Here is an 18,759-nt window from a genome sequence, read left to right on the forward strand (position 1 = left end):
CAGACAGCTAGACCCGCACTGAGGACTAAGACGATAATATTGCAGAATAGCAGGCTCCTAAACAAGCAGTGACGCAGTTCCAGGGGGTATGCACAGGCATGGAACTAATCCTAAGGGCCAAACTACAGGCTCTAGTTGCTTGCCAAGTTTCAGAGGTTCCTAGGAACATTAACAACTACGCCTAGGAATGCTCGTGTAGAAAAGCTGAGCTGTGAAAGTACAAGCGCAAGGTGGTGGTCCACAGACCTGGATCTTGGCCGAGAAGTTACACACTACATTACGTGTACTCAGGGACCAAGGATAAATCTAAGCACTGGGTCGCAACCTCAGAAAGTCCCTCAAATGTCCAAATGATCAAGAAACTTTCCTCTCCTTCAAGTAACAGGACTTGAGAGTAGCAGGATCAACATGGACTATTTAAAACTCAAGGAGGAAAAAACCTAGAGTAAAAAATTAAAAATTCTTTCATGCAGCAGAAAGGACTAGTTCTGAAGGAAAATCTCACACAGAACAACCACAACTTAGGAAAACTCAAATGGATAAAGTCAAGCAACAGGGGAGGGCAGAAAGGACTGCTCAGCAAGGGCCCAGGGGAACTTCCTGAAGTGTAGAAAAAGGCTCTACCTTGACTGAGGTATGGTTACATGATAACCTTTTGAGATTCACAGAATTATACACTAAAAAGAGTAAATTTTATTGTATGTAAATTATACCTCAGTTAAAGCAAAAAAGAAATAACACCAAAAAAAATGTAATCTCTCCTGCTGTTGAGGACTATGTAACCCAGCCTACGCTGGTGCACGGTAAAAAGGCTCTGCTTTTTACTGATCTCTCCTACTTGCAGAGGATTAAAAATTAGACAGCTTTACTGCATTGGCAGAGGAAGCCATTTCCAAAGCAAGAGATTAAAAAAAAGAATATAACTTGGAAACTCAAATACCTTCCTCCCCCTTGTTGGTCCAGGGCAGGGGTCAGCCAACCACTGTAGGCTGCTAAATTCACAGGCTAAATTCAGTTAACTACCAATTTTGGTGAGTAAAGTTTTACTGGTACAGTACCGTGCCCACTTGTTTAAGTGATCTATGTCTGCTTTCACATGACAACATCCAGTTTAGTTGTGAGAGACCATTTGGCCTAAAATACCTAACTACTACCATTTTTTACAGAAACTTCTTTTTGGCTGCTGGTCTACAAGAACAGATCTGTGAAGAAGTAGACACCGTTCTTTCTGCCTGCATCTGACCTCCACTTCCTCCCTGTGCTAGCATTAAGCCCCAGCAGGAAGACAAGTGCACAGACCAGAGTCATACTCTGAGCTCAAGGACCTGGCTTCACTGCTAGCTTTCATCTGTGGCCCTGGGTCCTTCAGAATTCAGACTCTCATCAAACCATACTGTTTGGCCCCACTAGACATCAGTGTTAAGCAAAGGCCTAAAAACAGTGACAAGTGTGCCAGGATTTGCCATGGACCATCATTTTATAAATTTATTTTGAATGGACTTCTCCTCACTCTGCTCTCCTATAAATAAAAAGAGTGGCTATGTGTATAAATCACAATCCCATGAGACACAAGGGAGGATGAAGTCTTACACAGTCAGAGCCAGGCCAAAGTTGCTCTGCTGTGAGGTTACTGTCTCATCCCGGCTAATTCAGGAAGCTATGGTCCTGGTCCAGTCACAGCCTCACCTAGCAAGCTGTAAAATGGCTGGAGATTTCAGCTTTGGCATAGGGGAGAGGTAGGGAGGATGAATGTGCTGAAAACTTGACAGAATCACTGACATGCATGAGGAGGCAAGATGGGAAAGGGACCCTGCTCCTGCGATGAGTCCGCCCTTCATCTTTACCGTAGTGTCCTATATTTTGCCAATCTACTGCTCTGCTCTGCAGCGATCCTGCCAAAGGAAAGAGGGTTTGAGAATCAAGAAAGGACAGTGAGAAGAAAATAAGCTGAGGACAGAAACAGAAACACCCGACCAGAGCTTCCACCAGGGCCACTGACTTCCCTTCCAGGACTTGCAAAGTTGTGAGAGAAGAATGGGCTTGACCTTCCTGAGGGAGGCATGTCACCCTAGGTTGGGGGGATGTCATCAATCCTTTGAGCATGCTAGTGAAAACCATAGTCTCTTTCCCCTGAAAATGCATATGACTTAGGATTTCAGATTAGGAACTCCTGCTAAGGAGGATCTAAATCAAATGAGTACCTACCTCTCTGCTCTTCCCATTAGCAGGGCATAGCCTTTCGACTCCCTGGGAACCCAGACTGGTTGTTAAGGGGGAACAGTGCTCTAATTTGGAAGAATGGCTGAGTCTCCAGCTCTTTCTAGACACGGTGCACAGCTGCCAACTGACAGCTGCCGAAAAATGAACCAGCTGCCACTGTTGGTGCTAAGGGGAACTTGGTGGGATTTGGGCTGCTACAGGAGGAGATCCACTCCAATCTCCACAAGGAGGTGCTCTAAAAATGTAGTGCGGAGACTCAGGTGGAGATGCCTCTCCTACCCACTGATAGTCTAAGAGAAAGCCTCTCTCCGGGGTAACTGACCTAATTGGCAGCCCGGCTGGAGGGGAGACTACTGAGTTACATTTTACGAGCGGACATCCTGAAGAGGACACATGGCATATTTAAAAATGATTTCTTCCAAAGGTGAAAGCAATTCTGACCTTTTTGTGGCTGAAATTACCGAGGTTCTAATAAAGCCAAATCAATGTGAAACACCTTTGTGACATTTAAATTTGCCTCTAATACTGTTCTGAAAGTCAAGCTGCCAGCAGAATGCCGTTGTGTCAAGGTCTAACCATTTGTCTGACTCTTATGCTGTCTGGTTCCTTGGACAGTGATGTGGGCTCCTAAGCCGATGCTCTCTGCTAGGAGCCTCTGCCAAACCTCTGCAGCTTCTATGGGAAGAATGCAGAGCTCACACTGGGAGGAAAAGCCCCAGGTGCCATTAGGTGCTGGGAAGGATCCTGTGTAGTAACAAAAAAAGTGGTTTTTTGTTTATTTTTTCAGTGCTGGGGATGAAACTTAGGCAAGTGCCCTACTACTGACGTATGTCCTCAGCTTGAGAGGGGAATTTTTATATAGCCAGAAAATGAATCATCTTCCACCACGTATTCTAACCCATTTCAATCTTCATAAAGCAGTTCTTTTCCTCTCTCATTCTAATGTTTATAGACATATTTTGTTGTCGTTTTAATACATCTACAGGTGATCACTAAAGCCCTTTCTTGCCTACAGCTTCTGCATCAGGCTGCATGATAGCAGACTTGCCCTTAGATCTGGGTCATGTTGCCACAAAGCCTTGCCCTAGGGGCTGGGCTGGCAGAGCTCACACAAACATCTCTAATTCCCAGCCCACCCCAGCCTCACCTCTTGACTGCCTGTTGGGCCAGCATTCGATTGCCAGCCAGAAATGTCACACTGCCCAGGATGGCAAGGTATTTCAGTGTCTGGAACATGTTGAGCTGAGTCCAGTAGACATACATGAGCCCCAGCATAGCTACAAGAAAAAGTGTCATAATATCCAATTAAATGACAAAGTGACAATGTCCTATGATGGAGGGGGGTTTAGAAACAGTGACTGTTCAGTCATGCAAAAGTTTGCATTTCTAGATTAGTTTGTTTTATCCCTCTTATCCAATGCCAGAGAATAGGTAACTTGATTTATTCTTGCTTTTCAAACTTGACATAAAAAATACAGAAGTAAAAAAAATCAGATTTCAGCTACTTTCTCGCAATCCATCTCACATGTATTTCTCTGCCTTTTCTTTTTCTCTCGTGGTATTGGGAACTGAACCCAGCTCTTTACACTAAGTTACGCCTCCAGTTCTTTTTTTATCTTGACACAGGAACTCATCAAGTCACCAAGTTGCCCAGGCCACAATCTTTCTGCCTCAGCTTTCTATAGTGCTAAGATTACTAAGTGCTAAAATTATTAAGCAGATACTACAATTTTCAAATCTTAAAGTATGCAGGATACAAATGAATAATTTTTTCATTAAAAGCATATTCAGGAAGCCAGGCCTGGTAGCCATGTTAAGAATGATTTACCACTAGGACTAGGAAGGGATCAAAGGGGAGTGAGGAGAAAATTTAGTGAAAAGGGGTCAGAGCTGGGTGCTGACAGCCCTGGGTTCTGCTCCAAGCCCTGCCCTCATCAGCACTTCATTTCTCTGAGCCCAAATTCTCTCACATGTCAAACAGGATTATAAACCCTGCTGAGTCATTCCTATCAGGGTTGCAATGAGAATCAAATGAAAAAATATTCACAAAAAGAAAACTAACAAAATTTAAAAAAAATTTTTTAAAAAAATCACAGCTCTAAATGAATTTATATTCAGATTTTGTTCTCAGTCTGAGACCAGAAAGCTGTCTTCCAAATCTACTAACCGAGCTGGAGAGAAAGGTCATACTGTCAAATGTGCCCAGAGGGATGACAGATGAACTACAGGAGGAGTTCTTAACCACTTTGAGATCATGGACCACTGTGAGAATCTGATCAAAGTTATGCACTCTCTCTTTCCCCAGAAAAATACAGACACACATTTGCCAGGAATTTATTTCCAGAAGCTATCTATATACCATGGATGCAGAGACGATGACCCTGAAAGAGGCAATAAGGCAACACTGATTCAAGCGTATCAAAATCTCAGAAACGCCTGATTTGTGAAATTATTGTCCTGTTATTGGAGGCTGCTTAGGCCCTAAATTCTCAAGAGAACAAGGTATAACAGCACGTCTGACCAGCTCTATTACTGTCCAGACAGAAGCATAATGGAGCACTTGTGAAGATCGATGTGGTGGGGAAAGATAACCTTTGGAAACTGCATTAATGCTCTTCATCCAGGAAGATGGCTCAGTGTAAAGATACGATAAGTGAGTAATCTCTGGAAATGAACAGGGCTATTAAATGAAGGTAAGTGGCCTGCCAACGGCCACCTAGTACGATGAAGCCCAATATAATGACAGCTGTTCTAAGCTGATGGGCCTAACAGGTTTTATCATCATATTAACTGTTATAAAAGGCCAGGAGGAAGAGGAAAATGTTATGCTATTAAGTCATTATAGTTAATAGGCTGAGGGTCTATTTAACAGGGCTTTTGTGGGGGCAGACAAAATGTCAGAGGAGGTTAAACAGAATTGGCAGCCTGGGGCACTTACCAGCATGTCCCAGGTGAAAGATAATCGTGCTAGGAGCAAAAGTGAAGTTGGAGATATTGGCTCCAATCCGGATCCACTGAATGATGGGGAGAAATAAATTAAAAAAACATTAGGACTTTAAGAGATGCAACATGTGCCATATGAATACTAATCCAAGGTCAGCATTTTTCAAGTGACAACTACTCTGTTATAGGATGTAAGGAAAAATTGTTCCTTTTTTTCTTTAGAAAGATATCTTAGCACCTCGGGTTTTTTTTTTTTTTTTTTTTTTTTTGGGAAGTGGGGATCAAACTTATGAACCTGCGCCTGCCGGGCAGGTGCTTGTGCCTCAGCGCTAAATCCCCAGCCCTTAGCATCTGTTCTGAAATGTGCTTGGCTAATTCAAACTTCAACACCACTATTTATGACAGCAAACACTTGTATCTTAAAACAAGTTAAACTGTGAAGCTGAAGGTCAAAAGCTGCATCTATGATGAAGTAACTGAATCTACCATGAAGTTCTGTAAAAGATGGTACAAGAACTGCACTGGGAGCTGGTAGGACAGCTGTGCATTCTGTGCCTTTTGAAATTCTGGTCAGGGGGCTGGGGATTTAGCTCAGCGGCATAAGCGCCTGCCTTGAAAGCAGGCAGTCGTGAGTTCGATCTCCGGTACCAATAAAAAGGAAAAAGACAAAAAAAAAAAAAAATAAGTGCCTGCCTTGCAAGCAGGCAGTTGTGAGTTCGATCTCCAGTACCAATAAAAAGGAAAAAGACACAAAAAAAAAAAAAAAAAAAGATAAGAAATTAAAAAAAAAAAAAAAGAAAAAAGAAATTTTGGTCAAATATGAGAAAAAGTGCTCATATCCTGAATTTGGAACCCAAAACCTTATGGAATGCTTTTTAGACTTAATCAATAATTCTTTTCTTACAACCAAAAAATTAATTGGGAATAATTCTCCAAAAGATTGAATTGAGTTTGATTGAATGCACTATGTTTACAACTTGAAAAGAGAAAGAAAGAAAAATCCAATTAATTGGTTTAGAAATATACAAATGATACAATGAACATATAAGCTAAATATTCTTTCCTCTGTACTCTCCAAAATGCTTCCTCAGAGGGGACCAACACTGATACATATTGTTAAACATTTTCCCACAGAGAGGATCACACTCCACAATTATCCTATACCTTGCCTTGCTCACTTGGGCCACCTATTGGCAAAAAGATCTATCCGTTCAGTTAATAATCCCCACACTGTACTAATGAACTCTTACTTTTATGAGGACTTTCAGTTGTTTTATGCTCCCAACAGAGTTGGAATGTGCAGCCTCTGCTCTCCATTCTTCACTGCCAGCAGCAGGGGCTGTACTTTTCACCTCATCTCATCTGAACATTCCCACAGAGCATCACAGCCACACACTTTTGTCACTTTAGTTCTTAGGAACTTTCTCATGCCCCCTCATTAATAGATCTGTTTATCTGGCCACTCACCCATAGTGGGAAATTTTGGTATTCTAAACTTTTTTGACCATCAGCTCAGGTCACAGCTGGTGGACCCCTCTGGAACTGTGCTGAGGCCAGAGCACAAAGCCTCCTTTGCAATGATTACGTTTGCCGAGTCTGACATCAGACACCCGCTGCCCATGCTAATTACAGTGACTCACCAGAGCAAAGAGCAAGAGCAAGGGCGAGAGGATCAGGGCTGTGAATGTGTTGGACACCACCGTGGGCGGCCTCTTCTCAGGCTCACGGAACAGGTGCTGCCAAAAGAAGACTTGAGAACAGGAACTTCCAGCAGGGCAGCCATGTATCCCAAAAGGTCAGTGACAACCATGAAGAGGAAAGGCCCCCAGAGGCTAACACTTGGCAACAAACGGCCAGTTGGCCTTTCACCTCTTCTTAATATTGGCTTTTGAGCCCACAGGTCTCCCTTGCCAACATGCTACACTGGTCCCAGCTCACAGGACTTGTTGCCATTTACAGGTTAGAGAATGTAACCCAAGTGATATCTGGCCAGTGTCATGGAAGGTGGCTAGGTCTACGGACCCAGGGCAGGGCTATGGATTTTATCATGCTTTGGGTTCCGAGGCCATAGGCTGCCACCTATTTCCGTCAGCAAGCTGGTAGTAATGTCTTCTCCTTTTAACATTTAACAGTGTCTCACTACTAACTTTCAACCGTAACTCACCTGCTCCAACCTTAACTCACCTGTCTTGCCTTTGTCATGGCTCTAAGGAAGAGCTGAACAAACTTCGTCCTTCCTTACTCTACCTGATTTAAGCCAGTGGCCTGGGTAAACTTTACTTCTGATACTTGGTTTTTTTTTTTTCCTGAGCAACTCAACACAAATTTTCTTTGGGAAGGTAATCTAATTAATATGAAGAGGCAACACACTTCTATCTAGTACCAAACTGACATGTATGGCTCAGTTTCTAGGTGGACAACTGGGCATGTGGAGAGCAATGACCACCCTAACAGGCTTAAGATATTGTGAGGACAAAATGGAATACAGCACTGAACACTGTACTTTATGAGATATAACACACATGCAAATTGAATCCTTTTTTAAAAAGATTTTTTTCTCCAATGTACAAACTAGGGTCATCTTTTCTACTTGCCAGTGCCTAGTCAACTCAACTCTGTGAGAAGGATGGCCCACCTGAGGCTCCTATTGCTAAATTTTCACCTCATCTCCTCTTTGCTGCCATTGGCATGAAGATGTGTCTAAATGATCTGTAGCAGCTGCTGCCACCTATTTACTCCTCTCTCCAGACCAGCCGGCACCTCCCTCACCAGTGGCATTCCTCCTATCAGCTAGCTGCACTGCATATTCTCTTTTATTGTTTTGTCAGACAGGTTTGCTATGTAGTTCAGGCTGGCTTTAGTGAATGCTGGGATTAGAGACATGCTCAACCATAACTGGCTCTGCACTGTGTATTCTTGCCCAGTGCTGCATCAACATGGAGAGGAGTTTCAGAAAGAATTCTATTACTCTACCCTCTCAGCCCTTGGACTTGTAAAACATTTCTGCCAACTTGAACCACTGGTGATTCAGAGCTGCCCAGCAGTGAGACGTATGAGTATGGCCTCATTATGAACATGTTAAAACAGTTAAGTGAGAGTAAGTACTCTGCTTTTAACATTTCACACAAAGTGATACATAGGTTTCCACATTTCTACAGCTTGACCATGTTTCATGACTGCAAAACAGTCCACTGAGTGGATCTACTTTAGTTAGCTTCCTTACCTAGTACCCAAACTGTTTAACATTTATTTTGCAAAGGTTCCTAGAAACATTCCCAAGCCCTTTCTTCCTTCCTTTATCTTTTCTGAGACAAGATATAAAGTCTTGCTATGTAGCCCAGGCTGGCCTCAAACTTATAATCCTTCTGCCTCAGTCTCCTTACAGGTCTGCAAGCCTTTCTTTCCTTATTATCCTTTTGTTCCTTACAACACTCCTCTGAGCTGTGATGGACAGGGTTTGTTGATTTTTGTGCTGTAAGGAAAAGGAGCCCTGGTAGAGATAAAGAACTTGCCTACGGGCGTGAAGTTTTGTCCCCCCAAGTGAGCTAGCTAATTCATGCAGGAGGAAAGAGGACAAAAGCTAAAGCTTATGGCTGTGGAGCAGTGATCTGAGGTCTGAGCCCCTTCATGTCAGAAAAGGTAGACTCTGACTTTATCACCAATTCTGCTCTCTGGGAATTTGCACCAGCTCTCCAAACCTGTCTGTCCAGCTCCAGGAAGAATTACTATTTTTCTACCTAATTCACAGAGTGGTAAGGCTCAAACAATAAAATAAATAGGTTAAAGAAGGACCAGAGCTACAGCCCAGGGGTTTGTTGCTTTTTTCACTATGCTATGCCCAGTGAGACATACCCAGATATATCCCCAATTTGGATATACCTGAATTTCCTGTTTCGGGGTGAAAAGGTTCTGGGACAAGACAGTTGAGGGAGCTTCTTCTTCTGGGAACTTGATGACCACATCAGCCTAAAATATAAGAACAGTCTTTAGGAGGATGGGGGCAAGGGAACACCTTAGCAAGATGACTCTCTAAATCCCATCCATGACAAATTGGAAAACACTCCAGGCAGCCCAATCACTTCTGATCCATTATTTGACAAATCGAGATAGTACAGATTTCAAGAACAAAACAAGCACTTGTTGAAAAGGCTTTTGGAGCAAGAGTTCCAATTTTCTACTAGTATGATAGAAAAAGCCCCATAGAGCTGCATAATACAAAAATCCCAGCTGGTACACTGGTTGTTTCAGCTGTAATCAGAAACTGCTTGGTGTCCCTTGGACATGCAATAAGAAAAGAAAGAAATGAAAATATGCTCTTGTACAAAAGTAGCCCAAAGTCCAGGAGAAGAAAGGGAACCATGAACACAAGGAAATGCATCTGCCTCCCGTCCTGCAAAGTGACTGACCCCTGACAAGACTGCAATCTGGCCTCTGACACCCTCCAACTGCACCCTCTGCCGCTCTCCACCGGGTCCAGGGGCTCTGAAAGACAGAACCACTGACATTTCCCCAGAAGCATATTGAAGTTCTCAGCACTGCTCGCCAGAGATATCCCACAGCCCCCAGATAACAGCCTGACAGAGCCCCTGCCTTTCTTTAACTCCTAACTCTAAGTCATGTCTTTCAAGAAGTTATCACTACACTAAGCCAAAGTGAAATCTCTAGGTGAAAAGCACAGAAGTGGTTCTCGGTGTAATAACATTTTGTAACCCTAAAACTCACTATCATATGCCATCCTGAACTATCATGAAAATTCAAATCTTATTCCTTCCAGGAAGCTATACCACAGCTCAACGGCTAGAACCTTTTACATCTAAGCATTCTTTATAATCCTACTGTAATAAAATCCTCTTCCTAGGATAACACTGAAAGGAATTCACAGATTACCAAAACTCACGAGGGTAAATTTACATTTCATTTATTCAGTCGATACTAAACACCTACCATGCAATAAGCTACCTGCATAAGCCTAAAACTACCTACAGAGCAGACACAGTGCCCTGCCTCACAGTGTTCCTTTGCTGCCTGTGAGAGGCACAGGCAAGACTAGGTGAAGAAAAGTCCTGGGGCTGGGAAATGAGCTGTGTGTGACAATGGCACAGCCACCCTCATCTGGGTCAGGTGCACTCAGACACATACCACATTCCAGAGGATTGGGTTCTTCAGAGTGGCATCTCCAATGATTAAGTAGAGAGTGTAGGTGCCTGAGGCTGAGTCAAATTCAATCTTTCTTTCAGAGGTGTCCAATTCAAATTTGTATACATTCTTGTTGTCCGGCTCAGCAACAAACACCACTTCTTGGCCAGTCTTCTGATTATGCAGTCGGACAAATGTCTAAGTGGAACAAAAATACAACTTTTCATCTGATCATTTCGAAAGTCTGTGTGTTGAGTATGTTGTGTACACCTATAGTCCCAGCATTCTGGGAGGCTGAGGCAGGAGGGTGACAAGTTTGACCCCATCTTGGGCAACTAAGCATGACTTAGCAAAATTTAAAAAAAAAAAAAAAATCAAAAAAGGCTGCAAATGTAGCTCAGTTTGAAGGCCCTGATTTCAGTCCCCAGCATCTCAAAACAACAATAGCAGCAGCAGCATTATCAACATCAACAACCTCCCTGTGGGCCCAATGTCAAATCAACAAGGCAGTAGACTGTCAGTTCTTTCATCAGAGCTCTGGAATCTGCCAGAGCACCCCAGAGAGTGGAAGCAATGGCCATCTCAACCTAGCTCAGAGACAATTTGTGCTGATGGAAGGAAAGAAATTTAATTTAGGGATCCAGCCAGTTTTTTGGGGACTAAATGCCCAGTACCCAGTTTGTGGATGATTTAAACCCTTTGCTACTGCTGCAGTTTCTTCTTCCTGCCAGCCTTTTGGCCACTTTGCTGCCCAATTAACTTCTTCACTAGAGGGTGAAAAGAAGGGAAATGAGCTGGAACTGTAAAAGGACCATTTTCAATTTCCTAGTGCCTCCAGCTAAACATTTAGTAGAGGAGGCTTGAGTGTCGATACCAGCAGAGTTCTAACTGAGCAGAGCAGCCTGATGTCACAGAGACGGCCCCAGCTCTGAAGACAGACAAAGCAGGCTCTACTGCCTGTTAGCCTGCTTCTTCATCTTTAAAGCAGGCAGGTTAACTTCTGATGTGGTATATCTCTGTAAGGATTTGTAATAATGAATACAAAGCATGTAACAGGGCTGGGATATACTAGCTAGTCAACCAACAGTTGCTAGTAATATTCTCAGTAAAATGATACTAAGTTTAATCACTTAAAGCTCCATCTCATTGGCACAAAAAAACCCCATGTTTTTCTGCTTTACAACTACAGTGGTACTTTGGTTCATGAACTCAATTCTCTCTGTGATTCTGGTCACAGACCAAATTGGATGAGAACCGAATCAAATTTACCCATAAGGTTAACACTGAACCTAACCATGGAATTTGATTTGATTTCATCTAACAGTTTGTGACCAGAACTGTGAAAAGAATCAAGTATATGAATGGAGGTCACTCATCGTACAGCAAAGCTTAATATCCATTCAGCTTTTCTTGGAAGTGTTTGAAAATAAAGATTCAACAAGGCAGGTAAGTTAGCTCTAATTATAGATCATAAAACACAAACATTAAATGAGTTGCCATGGTCACTCAGTGCTGGGTCCACAGAAAAAGTTGAAATCTCATTTGTTAATTACACTTGGGCAACAAAGAATAACCACCTACCTAGGAAAAGAAACCCAGATATATGAACCATCCTGACTACAATGATTAGTCTTAGGAACAGGGCTTACAAGTATAGACGCCTGATCTTTTCAGTTAAGTGCAAGTAGCTGCCAAGCTCATCTGCAAGGTGCTATCTTTATCTGGATTCCATGCCATGGATTCCAAAACAGAACTGGGAGGAAACAAGTGTTCAGTTAAAGTTATGTTTCCTCACCTATTCTCCCTGCCCTAACCCTAAGCCTACCAATCCAGCCTTCAAATTTTGTCCCTTCACATTATTCCTCCCTTGCATTATTTGGTTGCCAAATGTCATTCTGGAAGAGAACTGGAAAATCATAAGAAGTGCTTAAAGATCAGCCAGCCATGGCTAAGTGCCCTGATCAAGATGCCTAGAAAGAGGGGGAACTGTAAAAGACCCTGGAGTTTGAGGGTGAAGAGGAAAGGAGCAGAAAGGTACCAGGACTGTGGCCCTAAGGGCAGGAGCACAGGAGCCCAGGTACAGCAGCTACAGCCACAAGAAACAGAAACAAGAAGCTTTGCGTAAAATTCCATTCACTGTAATGGTCTGCTCTGCTGCTGCTGCAGGCTAGACACAACTCTGCTGGTTCCAGCTAAGCATCAGTATAGAGCCATAAACCAAGCTGTGAGCTCCCTCATTCTTTCTTAACTGTAAGCAGCTGACGTACTTAACAACAGTTTCCTTTATACCACACCTAACCACACATGCCATAGGACCAAGAGTAGTTTTTCTCAAATTAAGATGCTAGAGACAGGAGGTAGGGGAGATATGAGGACAAGGTGCCATTTTAGGTCCCTTGAGAAAAGGCTGCATGGTTGAAAACCTTTAAAATGATAATTACTACTTTATGTATATAAAAAAATGCACTGTTTTTATTATGCAAAGTATACACAGTATTGCCAAGGATATAGCTCAGTGGCATAAGCTCTGTCCAGCAAGCACAAGGTCCTGAGTTTGATTCCTGGTACCAGGAAAAAAACAAAAAAAATCACAATAGATACAGTATAAAAGGGCTATTCTTCAGACCCCCATAATAAAAAATCTGCTGGCCATAACAACAACAAAAACAACAAAATGATCTGGCGAGCCAGGCATGGTGCATAAGCCTGTGATGCCAGTAGTTGGAAAGCAGAAACAGGAGGATTCCTGCGAATTCAAGGCCAGCTTGAACTACACAAGCAAGAGCCTGTCTCAAAAAACAGAAGAACAAAATTTAGGTCCTCTGCTTAGGCTTTCTTTTTCTTTTTTGGAATTTTATTCTTTTTCCTTTTTCTTTACATTGCAAATTTAAAACATTTCAATTAAGAGCTCATCTGCCCTAAACACATCTTCTCAATACCAGCTCATCCTTTAAAAAAAGCATGAAGCCCAGGTGTACAGTTATACCCAGAACAAGAGGGTGAGAGCATCATATGGGCTGGCAGGGCTTCGAGTCAAGAACTGAAAGCAGGAATGAGGCATTTCCTCTTGTTCATGTTAAACCAAATCATTACTCTAGCGTGCATTCATGTTTCCAGCCAAGAGAACTGACTGGCTTCTTCCTGACCTGGTGAGGGGTAAGTTCAGCACCAGTGTTCACATCCACCAGCTGGAAGAACAAGGCGAAGTTCTGGTGGCTGTCTGCGATGAATGTGCCCTTGGCTTTGGCTGGGTAGGTTACCCTGAAAGAGACATTACACAGACTGTCATTACACAGGATCTGCTTATCTTTGAGAACAGGCAAGACACACATTCTTCATTTGAATGCTGAATCCTCTCTCTCTCTTTTTTTTTTTATTTTTTTTTATTTAAGAGGAAAAAGAGAAAAACACAAAACAAACCAAAGCGGCATAAGGGTACACGCAATACAGAACTACAAAGCAAAACAAAACAAAACAAAACAAAAAACCATAACAGTAAGAAATTACCTGCTAGTAGATTACACACTATTTTCTTGAAAACAGTTCCTCAAATCACAGTATCAAAGAACACAAGGTGGACATTCAAATAGGGAGACTGCAAACAGCTGTGTTCAATGTTCCAAAAACATTGATAAAGTCAGCTATTTAACACCCCCAAACACACTTGCTGTTATATCCGTTAAAGCTCTTTTTCTTTTTTTTTTTTTTTTTCCCTCTCTTTTTTACAACAAAATTTACACATCTTGGATTTTATTACTCCTTAGTGCTTATTACTTTCTTTGGGGGGGTGAATCCTCTCTCAACATCCTACTTCTGTGGTGAGCAAACACAGAGAAATGTCTGTAGCCTGGGGTCAAGGTGGATTGATAGGGATGGGGATGTAGTTTAGTAGCACAGTGCCTGCCTGGCAAGCGTGAGGACCCAAGTTCAATTCCTGGTACATAGCATCAAAAGTGAATTGATAAAGCCAGAAATTAAGAAGTGGGTTTTTTTCTGTTGTTTGTTTTATTTCTTTGAGCTGCTGGGAAATGAACCTAGAACCTTGAGCACATCAGGCAAGTACTGTATCATGGAGCTTGACCCTCAGCCCCCAAGCCAAGACTCAGAAAGCTTTCATCAGGGTCTGAGGAAATGCTCTGTGCAGATACCTGCACATCTGGGATTTCACTTCGAGGACTAAGGTCTCAACTCAACCAAGCCATTAGAGCTCACGCGTACCTCTGCAGGCACAGCAGCAGGCTGAGAGCTGGGCTGGCAGAGCTTGCAGGGGAAATACTCATGGATTGACGCTGGCAGAATTATGTGCATAAGGCTAAGAGATGGGGGAGGAAGGAACACAGAGTTCAAAAAAAACAACCCTAAGCTTTTTGTCTTTTTTTTTTTTTTTTTTTTTTAATGCTGCATTTTTTTTCCCTGGACACTGCTTCAATTTTCACTGCCCTGAAATTGGGTTTTAAAAAGTCGTTTTTCTCAAAATGAAGACTGGAAGAGGAAAATTTTTTTGTCATAGCAAACTCCTGGGACTTTCAGAGAAGATGGCCAGGGGGTAAATAAGCCAAATGGTTACAGAGCTCACATCTGGCTTTATTTCGTATTTATACTCTACACTTAATACTGTGGCTTTAAATTTACTCATGAATAAAGACCAACTTTTCATTTTATTAATGGTGGAAGGCACTCTCACAGACAATACTTCAGCGAATCCTCAAACAATGCTTTTCTCTCCAATATCACCAACAATGATAACCAACCCCCAGAGAGAAACATAACTTAAAAGGTTCCTGACTTTCAAAATGGTCTTCCGTGTTCACCTCCTATCAGGTCTACCACCACACCAGTTAAATAAAATTAGGATAAGAACTGTATTGAGATCTAGTTAAGCACCTTGTTCTTTTCTGCAAATGGGTACCCTACAGCATTCTGACCAGCTATTCATGGTCACCTTTGGCTGTGTCTGAGGTAAACAAGAACAAGTACTACAACTCGGGAACACCTTCCATGGACTTGGGAAAGTGAAAGGTAGCCTTAGTGCTAGGTGTTTGTCTCCTTAATTCTAAGAACCTAGGAGGCTTCCAACTGACTTCAGATTTACCACAGACCAGAAACAGTTACCATGAAGCTACTGGTATTAAATACGCGACTATGTACAACAAGGGAACTGTGCCAAAATGTAAATTAATATACTGCTTTTCCACTCGGGAAGTCATTATTTAAAAAAATGTCATCTAACTTAAACAATATGTTTAGTGACATAGTCAACTCAGGACATAATTATACCCTAAAAATAAGCCCCGTAACTCATTGTGGATTAACAGTAACCAGTTCATTCCTGGAGTGAACATCAGGGAAAATAATCCCCAAATCTGCTCAGATGCCAAGTAGAATGACAAGAGCAGCACCATAGGAAATACAGTCTCCAGAATGCAGGCACAGATCCCACCTGGAGGGGCACAGTGCCAAGGCATGTTCTTCTTACTTTGGAGATGGGAACCCAAAGCCCACATGGCCTCTCACCTACCGGGTAGTTTTGGGTGCAATACTCTGATCCTTATCCACAGTAGACAGATCGACATTTGTGATGCCAACTTCAGTGGAGATCTTCACTCTGAGCTACAGTAAAATACAGAAGACAAATGCTAAGTCAACTAGTGGGTACACAAAGAATTAACATGTATATCTCAAGTTTTCTACTCTTAAGAAATGTTTAAAGTATTAAAAATCCTAAGAAAGAAGTCCTATTTTTTCTTTTGGTGGTAGGATCTGGATAGATGCTTTCAAAGGCCACAGTAAAACTGACTCAGCAAGGCAGTCCTATCCATATCTCATCCTGAGATAGATAGATGTTAGGATGCACCTTTTCATGATCTTTTAAAATAAAGGGGAGAGGGCTGGGGATTTAGCTCAGCAGCATAAGCACCTGTCTGGCAAGCATGAGGTCGTGAGTTTGATCCCTCGTACCAAAAAATAAATAAATACATAAAATAAAGGAGGAAACTCTGAAGTAGTAACTTCCTTTTTATTTTAGACAGGGTTTTGTTATGTTGTTCAGGCTGTCTTTGAAGTAGCAGTGATCCTCCTACCTCCTAAGTGCTAGAATCACAGGCATATGCTAAAGCAGTAATTTTTAAGTAACTGAAATCATTAAGTGCTCAATTCTTTTGTTTTTTTTTTATTTTTAAAAACAAAAAAAAAAGGATAAAAAGGATACAGAATTCAAAAGAATAGGAAATTAACACTAGTTTAATACTGCATATTGTTATCTTAAAAGTATTTGTTCAGATTACAACATTTAGACATTAAAAGAAGAACAAACTGTTCTCTTTGATGACCAGAGATTAGCAGTACAGTTATCTATCTGCAGATTATATATACACATATATGTATCTATATACATATGTACATACACACACACACATACATAATACATATATACATATAATATTTCCCCTTCTTTCTTTTCTCCTTTTCCCTATCCCTGTTCTTCCTTTTGAGCACTTTCTCTCCCTTTTATTTTCACAATATCTATGTACATTTTGGATCTTATTTACTTTCAGTTTTTTTTTTATACTAGGGAGACAATATGATATATACACACATGAGTTTTTTAACTTATGTAAGCACTTGATTCTAATGACAACTAAGATTCAACAAGTAGCCAAGCATAGTGGTGCCCACCTGTACTCCCAGCACTTAGGAGGCTGAGGTGGGAGGTCACTGCTTGCAAGGCTAGTCTGGGCTACAAAGTGAGTTCAAGGCCAGGCTGAACTGCATAGTGAAACTCTTGTCTCAAAAAGATCCAATAAAGAAAAAAAGAAAGAAAGAAAAACAAAGATTCAATGAGTGCTTACTCTGTGGAAAGTACTGGCTTTGTAAAGATGATCTCATTTAATTTTCACAACAATACTGTAAAGTAGTGTTATTTCAAGTGGGAAATTAAATAGAGTATACTGCTTGCTCAAGATTAGACAGCTAGAGCAAAAGATGCCCCTATCAATAGAGAAACACCAAGAGTTTTAGAACTTTTGTTCTAGCCGCCTGGATCCAGCGCCAAGCGTGGGCTGCTGTCAGCCTGCAGAGAGCCAGAACCAAGCCTGTCTCTGTGAGTCAGCGCCATTTGTGGACTGCGGAGGGAGAGAACCATGTTCTACAGGAGGAGATCTTCACCCCAAAACCATATCATTTTCATTGTTTTTTCTTTGGAGTTGGGGTTTATTCTCTTTTGTTTTGTTTATGTTAACTCTGATGGCATAAGCAGTTATTTGAAAGATAACAAGACATGTTACGGAAGCCACTAAGTATTTACTACTGGCTTGTTTTGAGGTTCTTTATTCTATTCATTGTTTTGTTTTTATTGTTTCTATTCTATTCTGTTCTGTTCAATTTTTAATATGTCCAAAAGTGGTATCTGTAGCTATTTTGAAGACACAAAGGTACTGTGGTAACTACTGTTGATTTCAAAAGGTTTGGAAGTCCTGTATCACTTATTCTGGTTTATTTTGATTGATTTTATTCTGTTTTATTTTCCTTGGTTCCTCTTTAAAAAAAAAAAAATGGTTTAGACAGCTAGTAAATGACAGAGCCAGTATTCAAGCTCAGGCACTCAAATTCTATGTGTTCAGGCACTTTACTATGCCACCATTAACCTGCATGAAAGAGTAGTACAACTAAGACCTAAGTACTACAACTAAGAAGCTATGGTAATTATCTGCACAGTTTACCAAATGCTTATATGCCTTTCATGCCAGTGACAGAATTCTAATCCCGTCTCTCTGCTCAAGTAAGGTACAGCCACATGGCTTGCTTTGGACAATGAAATGTGTCCTGAAGTAGACTGTCACTTTTAAGTGGTTAGAGTTCCTGTGAGATTCCCTCTTTTCTTCTGGTGTAGACACAGACAATATGCAGAGCACCTCGCTCCGTCAGTCTAGGAGGAAGAAGAACATGAAGCAGAGCATCCAACTGACTCACCAGGCACTTACTTTTTTATTCTGAGACAAAGCCTTGCTAAGTCATTGAGTGGGTTCAAACTTGCCACCCTCCTGCCTCAGCCTCTGAGACTGCTGAGATTACAGGCATGTGCCACAAGCCCAACTTTTTAATTGCTTTAAGCACTGCATTTAGTTTGTTGTAAGCATAAACCAGTCCATCTTGATTCTTAACAGCTTTTACATTCTGTATTTCCTTTATAAATACTTCCTCAAAAAGGAGCTGCCTAACACCAATAAATAAGAAACTAAAAAAATAAACTGAAATAAAAACATCCAAAAAGAAGACAAAGAATATGCTAAAAGTCTATTTATGGGGAGATTTTTGAGTTAAAATCTAAGTTTGAATGTGCAAATTACGCAAGGTACTTATGAACAAACATATTTTTGAGCCTTCCAAATATCTGATTGGTTTGAGTGTAATACTTAAGGAAATCCTTATCAAATTCACTGGTTTAAAGTCTAAGTCAAAATC

General features: G+C 41.4%; 1 protein-coding gene across 3 annotated transcripts in view; it reads right to left on the reverse strand.

The window, feature by feature from the left end:
* Rpn2 (ribophorin II) overlaps nt 1-18,759 on the reverse strand; it is a 72,748-nt gene that overhangs the window by 1,027 nt on the left and 52,962 nt on the right. For 2 of the 3 annotated variants that reach the window (XM_005002763.4, XM_063248378.1), the window contains exons 10-17: nt 15,818-15,909; nt 13,446-13,560; nt 10,303-10,497; nt 9,043-9,129; nt 6,804-6,899; nt 5,159-5,234; nt 3,368-3,497; nt 1,845-1,892 (exon numbers count right to left, since the gene is read on the reverse strand). In XM_005002763.4, the coding sequence (XP_005002820.1) occupies nt 1,845-1,892; nt 3,368-3,497; nt 5,159-5,234; nt 6,804-6,899; nt 9,043-9,129; nt 10,303-10,497; nt 13,446-13,560; nt 15,818-15,909 (839 nt within the window). The remainder of the gene's footprint in view (nt 1-1,844; nt 1,893-3,367; nt 3,498-5,158; nt 5,235-6,803; nt 6,900-9,042; nt 9,130-10,302; nt 10,498-13,445; nt 13,561-15,817; nt 15,910-18,759) is intronic. The other variant, XM_003467640.5, reaches the window with a different exon arrangement.

Source organism: Cavia porcellus, unplaced genomic scaffold (genome assembly GCF_034190915.1).
Source record: "Cavia porcellus strain 051 isolate PalLab524CR breed Dunkin Hartley unplaced genomic scaffold, mCavPor4.1 scaffold_5, whole genome shotgun sequence".
In the NCBI taxonomy this organism is placed as follows: Eukaryota; Metazoa; Chordata; class Mammalia; order Rodentia; family Caviidae; genus Cavia; species Cavia porcellus.